This window comes from Sparus aurata, chromosome 3 (assembly GCF_900880675.1).
Source record: "Sparus aurata chromosome 3, fSpaAur1.1, whole genome shotgun sequence".
NCBI classification, from domain to species: Eukaryota; Metazoa; Chordata; class Actinopteri; order Spariformes; family Sparidae; genus Sparus; species Sparus aurata.
Genome location: NC_044189.1, coordinates 20,842,516 through 20,858,910, shown reverse-complemented (window position 1 = coordinate 20,858,910; position 16,395 = coordinate 20,842,516). Strand labels below are relative to the sequence as shown.

Genomic DNA, 16,395 nt, shown 5'->3' with positions numbered 1-16,395 from the left:
GGCCGCCCGCTGTCTCATGTAATGGGGGGCGTACTGTAAACATTATCCGTCTATCAGCACCACTCAGCATCGCTCTACGCTGCACTGCACTGTGGGTGTTTGCTCATGTGGATGTGTGTGTTTGCGTGCCATAATAGATGGATTCAGGTATAAACAGCTGGTCCTCTTCAACCGGGTGTTTAGAGCTAGACACAAATAGGATAATTAATTGTGATAGACTTCAGCAGCACTAATGTGATATTTTGTTTTTCGCTGTCATCACTGCAGCAGACTCCCCACTGATTCTCTACCAACTTTACTCCTTAACTCACAAGCTCTCTTTTACTGCACCTCTCACTAAAAGTATTATTAATTCAGGGTCAGTTTCTTGACTCTAGGAAATGAGTTTGAAGAGGAGGATTCCATGGCTCTTCAGCCTGCAGATAAATCAGTAATTTATTGAGATAAATGTCCTTCATGTTGCAGCCCACACCGGCCGCTGTCAACATGAGATGAAGATCTTTGGACGCGGTGGTTAATGACACTGACCCAGTGAGACAGACAGAGGGGAAACCTCCTGATGAGGTCCAAAAATGCTTTAATTTTTATTATCTGATGTTTCAAAAGTGTGTGGCCCATGAATATACACTGTCCGACTACACCGACTGCACTGTGACGTAGCTCATGCCAGCCAGCTGGGAGATGTAGTGGCTAGTTTGCTACAGTATGTTCAACAGGCTCAGCTAATAGATAATTATTAGTCTAATGAAAACTTCAACAACTCCTGTAAAAACTACACAGTGGCATATTTGCTGCAGCTGCATGCTTTATGCTTACATTAGCCGCCAAAGGACTGCAGCTCTCTCTAGCTCAGGGACTTCACACATCTGGTCCACGAGCTCCCCGTCCAGCCTGCCACTGCAGCTGGATGGCTAACTGAGCTAACGGCAGCTGCAGTTAGAGGCAGTTAGCGGTAACACTGGTGATACGCTGCTCCGTATTTGCTTTGAGTATGAATTCGACAGGTGGCCAATTCTTACATAATGCACCTTTAATGTAAATTGTTATCACCAATGTTGATTAATTTTTATATTTTGTTTTGCCAGACATTTGCAGGATTTGGGATCTGCGGTTGTTGACTGGTTGGTAGGAGAATAGTGTCATTTCCTCACTCTCTGTCCTCCTCTCACCTCGCCTCTTCCTCCATTTTCTCCTGCAGACAGCAACTTCATCCTCGCCAACGCACAGGTGTCAAAGGGCTTTCCCATCGTTTACTGCTCCGATGGCTTCTGCGAGCTCACAGGCTTCTCCCGGGCCGAGGTCATGCAGAAGAGCTGTGCCTGTAAGTTCCTGTACGGGCCGGAGACCAGCGAAAGCATCATCCTCAGCATCGATGAAGCCCTGGAGGAGCGCAAGGAGTTTAAGGATGAGATCATGTTCTACAACAAGACGGGTGAGCAGCAGTTTGTTGAGTTGCTGTCATTTGCATACCTTTCATTTATCATTTAATTCAGCGGCACTTTCATGCTCACACATGCCCTGTGCCTCCCTCTACCGTTTACCAATTAAGTGTTGAAACCAAGGCAAGTAGAAAGGCACAGAAAGCCATTAGAGAGCGCACAGAGCGGTCACCATGTATGACTTTCCCGTTATATTTCCATAAAAAAGATAGCGGCTCTCTGTGGCTATTTCTGGATAAGCCACATTTAAATTGGCGTGGATGAACTCGTGGATAGATGAAGTAATGAATGCATGAATGGATGTATTGCTTTTTTTATTGGCCCAGTCTCATTAAAAGGTGATTAAACAAAGCAATCAGTCACAAAAGTCCCTGAGTTATTATTTAACGCTGAGACACATTAAACTTTCATCGCTGTCAGCGAGTGACTCTTTAACCCTGTCTCCTTCGATTACACTGAGCCCGATAGCCGTCCGTGGTGCGGTATGGTTTGGTGTGTGCCTCGCTGATTAGCCAGCTGGCCAGTGAGCAAGATGGAGCTGGAAATAATGAGCACATCTAGGCATCAGTGGATACATGCGTGCTGCGATGTGGGATGGTGCCATGTGCACTTGCAGAGTTTCCTTCACTTTCAGGCTTCTCGCAGGAGATTCAGTTTTTGTGAATCTACAAACTTTTTTCTTGATTAAGCCCGGCCCCATCCGGTGGTGAATGTTCTCGGCTGCAGCTCCGTCACAAATCGTGAGAAATTGGTTATTTGTTATATCAGCGCTGCAAACACACTTCTAATTTCCTGATCGTCCAAACGTGTTCATGAAATAGTCTCACTACCAGGTCCGTTTAGTAGCTGCTCTGGAGGTTTGATTATTTCTCACATGAGTTGATTCTAGACCTTTCAAAACTTTTCATCTCAGCTATTGTGCCAACATAGACGCTACTGAAAGTGCTGAGGAAAATATGGAAATGTGGACCTTTAAAGTTCCTTGACACCCTGAGCACAGCCCTCACCTGATAATCAGACTGAACTGACATCTTGTTTTGCTGTAGTCTTTCAGCGTGACAGTGTGTTAATGTTTTCTTATTCTTTCAAGGAGATTTATTTTGATTTCTTTAGCCTGAACCACTCAGAGGTGAGTAATGTACCTGCCTGACATCGTCTCAATGAGCTGCTCGGAGCGTTTCACTGAATGTTTTCACATCAGTCAAAGATGTACGTCGATTTAAGAGATGTTTACTCTGAATGTAATCTTAGAACAACTTGTGCGGTGGCGCCACTTTATTTGCTCACGGAACTCATTCTCACATATTTCCGTCTTACCAGTTTTGCTATTTATCAATCCAGATGGTTTCAGTGTGAGTTGCTGAGCTGTGGCGATAAGAGGCTGCAGAGATGTGAGTATAATAGAAAAAGATGGCAAAGGTTCCAACCATATCATCGCGCAGAAAGAAGCTACACCTTTAAAGGGGCTCTGCGTCACAATTTCCTGCAATTAAAATGTATTAATCACATTTTATTCGCCGTATGTGAACGGATTGTAACGTGACGTGAAAAATGAGCCCTGCGTCCGGGAATTTGATTAATTCTTAATGTCGCTAGACTGTAGAAGCAACAGTAGCTAACGTTCGATTAGTAATGGAGTCCAAAAACCCCTTTAAAGATTACATCCCCGTCACCAGCAGAAGCTTCCCAATGAGTCAATGCATGTTTCCTCCTGTGCAGTGATACAGCTGGCAGATGTGGTGCGATTGAAAGAAATGAGTTCCTACATGGAGGACATTAGACATCGCTGTTGAGCATTTACATGTTTCATTGCATGTTTTGGAGCCTCATCCAACACTCTAGATGGATGAACAGCCCTACAGGAAAGATGAAACACATGTATTTCTGGATTTTGGGGTGAACTGTCCCTTTTATCCTGCCCATTAAGCCCTGGTGGATTATATGTGTCTTTAACAGCCATCAACAGACACAAGACAACACCGATCTGAGTTGTGTAACAACACACGGGATGTGTGGGCAGAGTTTCAGCAGCTAAATGGACCTTTCTGGTGACGCTGTTTTGTCAACAGTTGTAAAGATTGTGTGATACAGTGTGATCTGCTCTGACTCACTCATGCAGGTATTATTATGGTATGTGCATGTGTCGGATGTCACGCCGCTCTCCTGTCATCTTTCTCTCATTTATAAAACAGCTTCAGTTGATGACTCAGTGCAGTTTGCATAGACACAGCCATGCTAATACCACCACAGATGTGGCTGCCTACGCCGATCTGTCTCCTGCTTTGTTGTCTTTTTCTGTCACACCCCTCAATCTCCTTTTCCCGTCTGTTCCCTTCCACTTCCCTTTTGTACCTCTCATCTCCCTCTGCCTCATGTCAATACCATTTTCTTTTCTCCCACCTCTTTTAACATTTCCCCATAGCACTGTTTGTGCTGGTTTGTCTCTTACTTATCTTTTTTACTTCCCCAGCCTTTATCCTGTCGCATCATCCGTCTCTTTGCGTCTGTCACAGCAGTGTCCTGAAAGTAAATGTAGCTGATTGTCCTCCGACTGTCAGCCGGAGAGGAAAGAGAAAGCTGCATGCTCGCAATCAGGGACGTTGTTTCTCTCACTGTGCGCTTGATAGTGCTGCCTTGTCTCGCAGGCATGCAGATATTCACACACACACACACACACACACACACTCGCAGAGACAAAAACACTGTGATTGAGTCATCACCAAGCGAGGAAGATTCGGTGAGTGGGAGTGATGGGAGGGAACTCCGTGGGAAATCCCTCTTAATTTATTCTCAGTCATTGAATAGAGAATCATGAACGACACTCCATCTTGACAAAATGTGCATCAAAAACCCCAAATTACCGTTTTTCCTCAGAATAAAGTTTTTGGAAGCAATCGAAAATCTGCTTTTTGTACATCAGTTAACCGCAAATTAATTAATTTATTGAATAATCAAACAATCAAAGAGAAAAAACAGCCCTGTGAAGAATAAAACTAGCTTGACTGGAAAAAAATAAATTATACCTGTGACACTGCATGATGCAGATCAGACTAGATTTAATGTGATTAATTAATTAACATTAACAAGACGTGAACCCCTGATGCTCAGCATCTCTCTGTCTGTTTTTATGTTCCGTACAACATCTCAAACTACAGATTTCCTGCTCAGCTTGACGGTACGTTGTTGGACTCGGCTCTGCTTGAAAAACAGTGGATGTTAGCATTTAGCTAATTAGCTCAAGCTTCAGTTTGGTGCTAATAACAAAATTATATTCCACCGAACACAGCGGTCATGGGATGATATCAGTCTCATGGAAATCAGCATCTGATTGCATCGGGTCATATTTTATTGAACATCTGTTACCTTGTGTCAAACAACGGAATTATTACATTTGATCATGGATCATAATGTGATGAATAATCAATGGCTGTGCTGACATTTGAAATGAGGGACAGGGAAGGATGGAAGGAACAGACGGTGGTCATATTCAAGTATAGCTGCAAATCTGCTGTGTGCTATCAGTCAGTGAGCTGTAAATGTGTAATAATGCTTCAAACACACGCAGCACGTGAGCCAAACAACTTTCAGCTCCATTATTAAAGTGGCTGCATGTGCTCCGCCTCATATCTGGGGATATTGTCAGTAGATCTGAGTAGCATACAGACTGTCCTTGTCCCGTCTGAACAGTGATGTCATTTCTTAAATAACACGAGTTCCCCTGTTAATACAAGTCCTGCATGAAGGCTTTCAGCGATTTCCTGAACACATGCTCATGTGATCCTTCATTAATAGAACAATATAGATTTTTAGCAGCTTTAAGTCGTTAAGGACAAACAGTGGTGTCGTGTACTTTACAACTTGTTGGTAAATCAAGCTGATAAAAGTGTCACAATAGTTCAGCACCAGCACAAAGTCGCTGATGCAGCACACACGCTGACCTGCAGTTCCTCTAACAAGGAAGCTATTTAGCGGGAGATGGGACCTCGGAGATGGCTTCACCTCTCGCTGTGCCTGGGGAACAGAGACTCGGTCTATTTAAAGGCTCTGCTTCCCCAGAGGGACGTCCAACTGTAGACAGGCTCACAAGTCTGGGAATCTGTGAATCTGTTGCTCTAACCACCCCCACACACACACACACACTCAGTGGTTATACACTCACATGTAAATCCATTCTGAGTCAAATCAGAGATGCTATAAAAGACTTAATAAGAGCGTTTTTATTTTCCCTTGCAGCAGTGCTGTTCTGGTGTCTGCTGGACATTGTGCCAATTAAGAATGAGAAAGGAGACGTGGTGCTCTTTCTGGCCTCGTTTAAAGACATCACCGACACTAAAGCCAAAACCATCCAGGAGGACAAGAAGGAAGGTCAGTATGTGATGTAAAGCTCTCACATGATTACCTGGTCGTATATAAACATGATTTATACGAAAAAGGGTTGTTGAAAATGTGCAGTATGATGAGCCAAAACAGCATAATGAAATTATAAAGGAAAACTTTGTGATATCCAGGTTCATATCTTTGATTGTAGTTGTTGTTCGGTTTGTAATATCTTTAGGTAACCCTGTCTTTTCTCTTCACATCTTTAAATAAATAGATAACTAAAGTCTCCGTCAGCACCTCAGCTCACATTCGCCCTCGTAGTGTTTTCATCATGCTCATCACCATCAACACAAAGAGCAACTAAAGGAAAACAAAGCTGCAAAATCTGCACTCAAAATCAATTTCCTCAAACGATCATACCTTAAGGGCAACACCTAAGCTTAAGTCAGGGTCAGCCTGCAAAGCAAAGAGAATGTCAATGTGTGTGTGTGTGTGTGTGTGTGTATGTGTGTGTGTGTGTGTGTGTGTGTGTGTGTGTGTGTGTGTGTGTGTGTGTGTGTGTGTGTGTGTGTGTGAAGTCAGCAAACTGACTCTTGTCATCTCAGGCCGGCCGACCCTGGATCTGCCTAATTACGCTCATTACTGTGAGAAAGGGGGAACAGGAAACAGAGAGCGGAGTTATTTTTGCCCACATAATGAAATACATTTCACAGAGAAGGAAACAGGCTGCTGCAGCGAGCCTTCAGACAGAGACGAACACCTAAATTTAATCTGTTCTGGTCAGAAAAGTTGGTTAAAATTAGCGTGTGCCTGCAAATTTGGAAGTAAGTAAACTTGGTGTGTAATTTGGACGACCTGGAGATGTAAAAGCACTCTGATGCTGATTCCTCCATGCTGTGGAAGCCATTCAGGGATGGACAAACACCTCCAATGTGACCAACTGTGTGTGTGTGCCAAAGAGGGAATCCCATCACTGGCATCAGCAGACTCTTCTCCTTTCACATTCACTATTTTCTCTTTTCTCTGTCGAGGGTAAAATCTCCCTCCAGGCTTTGTTTCTTGCTGTCCGGCGTCCTTTTCCATCCCCCTTATTTCTCATATTACAGTTCCATCCATTCTCCCTCATCATCTGCCCTGCAAGTCTTCTCCTTCCCCCCAAATAAGCAACACCCTCGCCTCTCCCATACTCCCCTTCTACCCCAACAAGAATGGCCAGAAAAGCGGAGGGAAATTCATTAGATCTAAAAATAAGCATGTCTCTGTCTCTGTGCTCCTGCCGTGTCGCGTCCCTCCGGGCTGCACCGCGTTATGAATGGCCCTGTCTCCTCGCCTCGTCTGGGGGTCCACACACACACACTCACGGCACACACCACGGAATGCACACTCTTTCCAAAGGACACTCAAAAGCAGTTATCACTTCTGTTCTGCAGCTTTTGTTATTGCCGTTATCCCCCTTCAAGCCAATCTCCGCTGTAGTCTTCTGCTGTGGACCGAGCTCAAAAACCTGGCAGCAATAAAGTGCCTTCTCCTATTACCCAACTCCTTGCTCAGAACTCATCAATCCTGCACCATCTATGTTATCTACTTCTAGAAACACACACACACACACACACACACACACACACACGCCCCAGTAGCAATCAACCAAAGAAAATCTTCCATCCTTAACAGCCTCTCTGCCCCAGCAGCAACTTATCAAAGCTGGAAATTGCTCTCTTTTGCTGGAGATGGTGTTTACACAACAGGACATCATCAGCCAATATTTATGGCTGGATAATGAGAATCAAAACAGGTAACACGTGTTCTTTGACATTTACAAAAGCACAATGACAGTTAAATAGCTTCTTCTTTTTTCACTCCACTCATAAATTGTGCAATTTTGTTCAGAAATGAAACATTCTTCCTGCTGCATATTCATGTTTTCCTATTCAAGACGGAATATTGTGTATTTCATCAAACATAATGAGTGTTTCATTCATCAGGAGTTAACCTCGGGGGGTAAAATGTTGTAGACGGGATTGTGCAGTAACTGTGTGTGTGTGTGTGTGTGTGTGTGTGTGTGTGTGTGTGTGTGTTTACAGAGCGGCGGCGCAGCAGGGTAAAAACCGGCTCTTCGTTCAGCTCGGCTCGGATGCGGAGCAGCACGGTGCTCTACCACATCTCTGGTCACCTCCACAGCAGAGAGAAGAGCAAGATTAAACTCAACAAGGTATCATCAGGCGCTTCAGACGACAGGCGGGATGCAGCGTGATGAGGGAGATTCAGAAGAGGGTGGGGGAGGATTGTTATATGGAAGTGAGGAGATTGCTGATGTTATTAACACAGTGGGAGAAAAAACAAAGGGAAAGGAGCTGCAAAGGAATATTGTGTCAAGATGGAGAAGTGCTCTCAGCAGACGACCACCACGGACCTTATCAGAAAAGAATATGTGTAGTGAACGACAAGAGACACGTGATTGTGGTTTTCGCCTGTTTCATTACTTTGTCTGTGCCAAAGTGACACGCTGGTGTTGGGGATTGATGTAGTTTACTGAGCAGTTTTACACAAAACTCAACGATATTCGACTAACTCTATGACAAACTGTGATTTTCCTGATTTGCAAAATTATCTTTAGAATTGACAAACATGTGTAACAACTATATGGTACAACTCAAAAAGGATAACTAAAATATCTCCACATTAACGTTTGTACAAATGTTTCCCTGATACCCTCAGTCACAACTTGTTTCTAATAAGCGAGAACATTTGATAATACTAATGGATTTAATCATAAGGAAACTACTTTGTCAAAGATTATTGTGACCCAAAGAAGCTAGCTAGAGTCAACTTAGTATATAGTGTAATGCATTCATTGATTTTGGCCACAGCTTTAAACACAACATTGGAAAATTGTCATCTTTTAAAATTCCAGCAGAAAAAGAGGATGATTAGCATGCTACATTCTCGACTGTAGCATGTTTGCTAGCTAGTTGCTAACTCTGTTGTGCCGTTTGGTGCTCAGCTGTAGGAAACAACCGAACACAGCTGCCAACTTCAGCTAGAAACGAGGTGAGATTTTACAAATAAGTTAAGTTGAGGGTCTAATTATTGGCTAAATATATCGCTCAGTTGTTGTCTGCAAGCTATGTTGCACGAAGCCCCGTGTTCAGTGACTAAGCTGCCTTATTTGTTTGGGTTATCGTAACTTATTGTCCTGATATTAAGTATGGTAAAGTGAAAGTGAAAGTTGGATAACAGTGAATAGTTTAAATGCTATTTATTAGATTTTTTTCATACTTAGGATAGTAAAGGGAAGCAAATACAAGAGACACAGAAGTTTGAATTAAACTACTGCAGCTTTGTACGAGGGATAACAAAAGACAAAACAAAACATTAGATATTCCCATATTTAGGTGCCTGAAGTGCTCGAAACTCAGTTATACGTGCACCAGTCTCGTCTTGGTTCGGCCTTGATTGCAGAATTCCTTCCCTGCACACAGACTCCATGATGGATTGGATGTCATATGTGGATGTAATAATATTGCTACTTTGTCGCTTCTGTTTTCTCATCCTGTCCCGTCCAGAATGTGTTTGGAGATCTGCCCGCTTTGCCGGAGTACAAGGTAGCAGAGGCCAAAAAGTCCAAATTCATCTTACTTCACTACAGCACGTTCAAAGCAGGATGGGATTGGCTGATACTCCTCGCCACATTCTACGTTGCTGTGACGGTGCCGTATAACGTGTGCTTCATCGGCGATGATGACGACCTGACCCGCAGCACGACCGTCAGTGACATCGCAGTGGAGATTCTGTTCATTATAGGTGAGTTGCAGGATTACAGAACTCAGGACGTCAGTGTTTATAACTATTAAGGAGACATATTGTGCTAATTTTCAGGTTTATGATTTCGTTCTTGGTGCTGCAGCTCTGTATTCCCCCTTTATCTATAACCCAGTCCCCTCTGGTTGGTCAGCTCACACATGCCTGACCCAGCTGTGCTAAATCAGTTCTTACATGCCAAACTGTCCGCTGGGCATTTAGCAAATGTGTGACACAGTGAGGTAGTGTGATGTCACAAAGTCGGGGAATTAAAGGCACGACTACTGACGAGGCGTTTGTGGAACAGTGTTCTCTGTGGGAGAGAGGAGCTTCTGTTTGTGGCCTTGACCGTCTTAACTTTCAATATCTTTTACAGCACAAAAAAAAGGGTAAAAGGATGATAGGTCTCCTTTAACTTTTATATATTTATACAAAGTTGAATGCTTGAGACTTTATGATAACCAGACTTGTTTGTTTTTTTTCTATTTCCCTTCAAGACATTGTCTTCAATTTTCGCACAAGTTATGTCAGCAAGTCGGGCCAAGTGATCTTTGACGCTCGACAGATCTGCATCCATTACCTGACCACATGGTTCATCATCGACCTGGTGGCTGCGCTGCCCTTTGACCTGCTCTACGCCTTCAAAGTCAGCGTGGTGAGTAGGTCAAACGCTGAGTGCTTGAAACAGAACGCAAACACTGAGACACATTTGTTAATAATATTTGTTTATCACTCGTTGCCAGACATCTTTGATTTAGACCTGCTCTCTAATCCTGTCAACACACTGGTGCATTGTTAAGTGCAGCACCTCCAGCTTATCTGACATTTCGCAGGAATAGATCGCACCGAGTGTTTCCAACGCTGCTCCAGTGCCTCTTTGATTCTGCGTATTGATTCCACAGACTGTACAAGCGCTGAGAAAACAATGAAACCTGTATCATTAAAAACTCTGACTGTTCTGCCGGAGTCATATACATAGCCCCCTTAAGAATAGTCGAATGGAGGCGGACACAGTGATGTGGAGCAATTAGATAGAGGATCCAGTCGTGTCCCCGGCTGAATGATGTCACACAGTGGAAGCGCTCCACCATTGGGACGCTTTGATTGGTTGGACATTTGTGCTTTGGCCTCTAATTTAAAAAAAGCTTTATGCTGTCACTCAGGCATTGTAATATGAATCATAGTGTCCAATATGAGAGTGCATGTGTGAACAAACTCACACAAAACTGCAGCTCTTCAAGAATCCTTCCCATAACGGTCGTACAACAGGAAGACAACCTCGTCAACTTGGACTCCGATTACAGAATGGGAGAGTAAAAACAGAGAAGAGCAAGAGGAGTGGCCATAAATGAGCTATAAAAAGACAGAATAGATGCTTTCCTTTACACAATGAAGAGGAGAGTGGTAGAGAGTCAGGCGCGGTGACAGGTCGCTCCAGGCGGTTCTGCTCCAGACTCTATTAATGGAAATACCACACCGTCCCAGTAGGTTAGAATTTGGGTATAGGACTACTGGGCCACGAGCTCCCCTGCCGCCACAGAGGGAGAGCGGGAATGGCCAATTGCTGAACTTTGAGTGTGATGTCTCCTCTAAGGACGGAGCATTCAGACTGATGGTGTCTCCTCTGAGGACAGACGCCATCATTCAGCAGAATGACCCAAGGGACCTCAGCCGTGTCGCTCCCTGCCGCTCTCCTCTGTCGTGTTTTTGTCTCGGTTTTCTGGCAAGTTTTACAGTTTCACCTTGACGTTATTGCTGTTGTACAATACCTATTTTATCTTTAATGTCTTCATTTCTCTTGTTTCCCATGAGTCTTTTTTCCTTCTTCAGAGGAAGTTTAACGGTTTTTCTTCAGGAACAATTTTACTGAAGAACAAAAAAAATGATTTCTGTAGCAGTTTGTGAAAAAAATCTACATCGTCACTGTCATTCATTGTACTTCCTTTTTATTACTAAAACTTATAAGTCCACTTTTTTTTCCACATTTCTGAGTTTCATTCCCAACTTGTCATAAAGTGACACTTTGGGACGGCGGCCAACAAAAGGAACAATGTCAGTATTTGATGTGTCGAGAATGAGACTTATAACTCAACTTCTTACAGAGTGGACCTTGAAATTGCACCAAACTGAACTGGATGATCATTCATCTTTCACATGTTGATACTACTGGCTATATAAAGTCCTGAAAATCTATAGAAAAATACAAAAACTCCCATAAACAATGACTCAAGTCAAGGCCAGACTACTAAAATAAGTAATTACAATTATGAAAGTAACATAATTGTTATAGCAGGCATCATGTTAGTTTAATGTCATCATATATGTAAGGACAGGAGTCAAATTCATACTCACATACGGGTCAGCATATCACCAGAGTAAAAGCTAGCTGCTAGTTAGCTCAGTTAGCCGTGCAGCTTGCAGGGTAGCTCAAATGTTTACAACGCTAGCAAATGAGCTTTGGAGAGGGGCAGGTGGGTGCTAGCTGGTTAGCATGCTAACTGCAGCAGATATCAACACAATACAATCACATCACAATGTCAAAACTGCAATTTCTGATCATTTCATTTTTTTCATTCTTACATGCTGCCTTGTTAAAGGAGAACTTCGGTCGATTTAAACATGCAGCTTCATTGCTCAAGCTACCCTTGACTTGCCAGTACCGAAGACGCGAACACATTCGGTCCAACCATTACAGAGCTCTGTGAACGGAGATTTTGCATTGACAGCTAACAGCATGGGATCAGAACTTTACACTGTGTTTTAAGCGTCTTAACATGCTCCACATCTCACACCAAAAGTTATGCAACATCAGCAGACACCTTAGCACACAGCACTGTAGCGTGTATGACTCACAATGAATAAAAAAGTAGTTAAAACAGTGTGTTTGTGCAAGCAGCTACTTACCTGTTTGTTGACATCCGTGTGTTCTGGTAGCTAGACCAAACTAGTCAATCCGTCGAGCGTGCACTTACTCCCTCACTGGCGGAGACGGAAACGTATTCCAGCATTTTCGTGTTTCTGTTCATAATGTACATGTCCATGTTACAGCCTGTCATGAGCCATGAGCCTTACAATAGCCTGTTAAGCCTGTTAAGTGCACACTCGATGGATACGCTAGTTTGGTCTAGCTACCGGAAGACGCGGATGTCAACAAACAGGTAAGTAGCTGCTTGCACAAACACACTGTTTTAACTACTTTTTTATTCAGTTTGAGTCATACAAGCTACAGTGCTGTGTTGTAAAGTGTCTGCTGATGTTGCATAACTTTTGGTGTGAGATGTGGAGCATGTTAAGACGCTTAAAACACAGTGTAAAGTTCTGACCCCATGCTGTTAGCGTTCAGTGCTAAGTCTCTGTTCATGGAGCTCTGTAATGGCTAGACCAAATGTGTTCGCGTCTTCGGTACTGGCAAGTCAAGGGTAGCTTGAGCAATGAAGCTGCATGTTTAAATTGACTGAAGTTCTCCTTTAACATGGCCAATGTTAGCAAGCTAACTACATTTACACTTACAGAATGTGCAACTTACGTCACAGTGCTTGTGACACTGAGAAGAAAAGGCGTTTCTATAAGCATATTTTGAAGATTTTGTTCATAGAAACTGTCACTGATTGTCACTGGATGATGCTTCCTGCTCTGGGTTTTTTCTCGATGGTAACGGTGTTGTGGTCGAAGGAGAGGCGCTGCTTCTTTTTTCTTTCCAGCATCTTAGTTGTAACAAAGGTGTGAACGGCTAATGTAGCGTAATAAATTGTATATTACTGGTTTTGAAAAAAAGAGTAACTTTAAATATTGAAATACTATCCACTCATGCATTTTGAGATTTATAATATTAAAATTCATCTGATGGTTCGCCGGTTGATGTTTGGTGAAAATGTCTTCAGACCTGTGCCAAAGACAGTGATTTGTTATTAAGTGCCATAACTTCCCCAGTTATTATTAAGGCTCCTGTGAATCCATATCCTGGGCCAGGAGGCTTAGTTGGTATTGGAGAACTGCATTGTGCATGCTTATTGGCCTCATACTGCTGCATTAATAACATAAACAAGAATAAACATGACCGGTCACATTGTTGTGATTTAGAGGCGCGGCTGCAGGGGAAGAAATAATGAGCATTTCTGTAAAGTGATGTTCTCATCTCGCGTCTCTCAAATACTGCCTTGAAAAGGAAAAGGAACGTAAACACTCAAGAGGCTAAATGTAAATTTCACACCTGACGAGCGGAGGGAATCAAAATGTGAGTGGCAGGAGTGAGATGGAGGTCGGCAGAGGAAAGAGTTGAAGGAGAAGGTGGCAGAAGGTGTGTGTCAGCGGTGTCGGGTGTGTTACACTGCTCACTGCTCACACTCCTGGAGGAGGATGCGATGTGGCGCAAGCTGCTCTCTCCATAGGTGGGTGGTGGGGAGGAGGGTGATAGATGGTGGAGAGGAGATGGAACTTCTCCCCAGGGCTCGGTAGGAGGCTTCATTACCCCTCGCGCTGCTCCAGCTCTCTATTTCTCACTGCGAGAGTGTTGAAAAACCGCCATAAAACATATTGAAGATAGGAGCAGGGGCAGCACTGATAAGGACCGTCCACACTTGTCCTCCCCTCGGTTGTCAGACAGTCTGATTGTGTAATTCTCTGTCAGACACACAGACATTTCATCTCACTTCTTTCTTCACCTTTCGTTTACCGCCCATATCCCTCACCCTCCCTCCATTTATTTTAGTTATCACGTTACACCTTTCCTGTATAGTTTCTGCCCCAGTTTCTCAGCCTCCACACACACACACACACACACACACACACACACCCTCGTAGAATGGTTACAAATATCCTCTGTGGCCTACATCCTTCTACCTAATACCTGTGTGTATATATGTGTGTGTACATGTGTGTCTGTCTCCAATGGGGAAACATGATGGCGAGGCCCCTAAATCATAGGCTGTCGGGGGAGATCGCCTGAGGAGCAGGTGCACAGTGGACGACATTCACATCACATATGCAGCTCATGACTGTTGGAAAGGTGTGAAAGGTGGCTGTTTTCATGTAAGTCAGTAACAGGAGGCGCGAGGCTCGTGGCAGAGGTAGTTAAAGAGCGACAGAACAAAGCAGCGAGAGAGAAGAGAAAGCCGGAGCAGACAAACACTGCACAGTGGCGAGGATTAAGAAACAAAACAAACACACCTGCGAACAAGCGCCTGATTGCTGTAATTTACTATTCAAGCATCCTTCATCAGGAAATTGTCATATAGATCATTTTGTTGATGAAGCGTGAGTTCTAATTATAGAATGTGAGAGCAGTTTAGCCGTCGCTAATGTTGGAGAGGATGTGAAGCATTGTTAAGAAGTTTCTGTCGCTTCAAGCAGAGCTATGCAGTGTGTGTGTGTGTGTGTGTGTGTGTGTGTGGGTATTAAACTGGTTTATTGCTCTTCCCACCAGATTTACTGTCTGTAACAGTGAGACAGTTCCTCACTTTCATAGTGTCTCTTTATACGTATCTGCGTCAGACTGAAACGTGTCGTCAGACACAGATCGTAGAGCAGAAACTCTTTCAAAGGCTCGAGTTTAAGAAATAAAACACAGGTAGCCAGTCTGAAACACACAAATAAATCCAGGCAGGATGTAGGAAAAAAGTCAGAAACAGACGATGTACCAGCAGAGATATATACGGCAGGTTGTATACGGGGGGGGCGGCTGATGGCAAGACCAGGAGCAGGTGAGTAATTGGCAGCAGGTGTGGATTGACAGGACATGATAGTATTTCAAAATAAAACAGAAAACACACCAGTTAGGGATTAATGGGAGGCTGCTTACATTTTCTCTCCGGCCTCAGCCCCGAGCAGAAACAAACAGGAGGTTATGAACTGTAGCTGTGGTACTTGATCACAGCAGCGACGGTCCTGGACCGGGTGGTGACAGTCAGGGCTGGTGGTGATGGTGTGCATGTCAGGGTCAGTTTGAATGTTGTTCATCGTAACTTGAGTTCATTTTTGATTATGTCTTTAAAATATGGTCTTTTTTTAATATTCCAAAAGTGATTATTATTTTTGACCCTAATGAATTATGTCACAAAGTGCAACAATTATCATGTAATTTGTGTTCAGTTATGGACTAAATTCCAAAGCAACCCTTCAAAAATTTGCAGGAAATCGATGTATTTCCCTTCTTGTATCCTGGATAAATTCCCCGTGTTGTCTTTCCCCCCAGGTGTCCGTGGTCCACCTGTTGAAAACAGTACGTCTGCTCCGTTTGCTGCGGCTGCTCCAGAAGATGGACCGCTACTCGCAGCACAGCACCGTGGTCCTAACGCTGCTGATGTCCATGTTCGCCCTGCTGGCCCACTGGATGGCCTGCATCTGGTACATCATCGGCAAGATGGAGATGGAGGCTAACGCCTACAACTGGGACATCGGTGAGTGAAGGAACATGATGAAAAAACAGCTCCCTGCTCACTTATGCTGCTCTGGTTTCAAAAGTGAACGTGGGATTGTAGCGAGATCTCAGACCCGTCCAGCTCTCGAGGGATGTTACTGGGCAACGTCCCAACACCAGGAGGTGAAGCCTAAACTGAGAGCTGACTGCAGATCAGTGTTACTGGGAGATTTAATGAGATACAGTATGAAGTGTATGTGTGTCGTGTGCCAGGCCTGGAGTGTTTCTCTGACATGAATACAATTCCAAAATCAGATATCATAATTTCTGTGACCATGTTATTGTCTCTATTGCAGTAATATTGTAGGGTCATGATCATATCATGATAACGACATTATATTAGGACACTGATTGAGTTATTAAGATACTTTGGTATTATCAGATGACCTCTGAGTGTTAACGTAACTACGAGGCCTTCCTCTG

At 43.7% G+C, this 16,395-nt stretch overlaps 1 protein-coding gene across 1 annotated transcript in view; it reads left to right on the top strand.

The window, feature by feature from the left end:
• Positions 1-1,199: 1,199 nt before the first annotated feature.
• Positions 1,200-16,395, top strand: part of LOC115577080 (potassium voltage-gated channel subfamily H member 8-like) — a 37,896-nt gene continuing 22,700 nt past the window's right edge. Inside the window, exons 1-6 of the mRNA XM_030409873.1 lie at positions 1,200-1,432; positions 5,673-5,804; positions 7,841-7,968; positions 9,323-9,560; positions 10,055-10,212; positions 15,748-15,952. Coding sequence (XP_030265733.1) covers positions 1,303-1,432; positions 5,673-5,804; positions 7,841-7,968; positions 9,323-9,560; positions 10,055-10,212; positions 15,748-15,952 — 991 coding nt within the window. The 5' untranslated portion in view covers positions 1,200-1,302. The remainder of the gene's footprint in view (positions 1,433-5,672; positions 5,805-7,840; positions 7,969-9,322; positions 9,561-10,054; positions 10,213-15,747; positions 15,953-16,395) is intronic.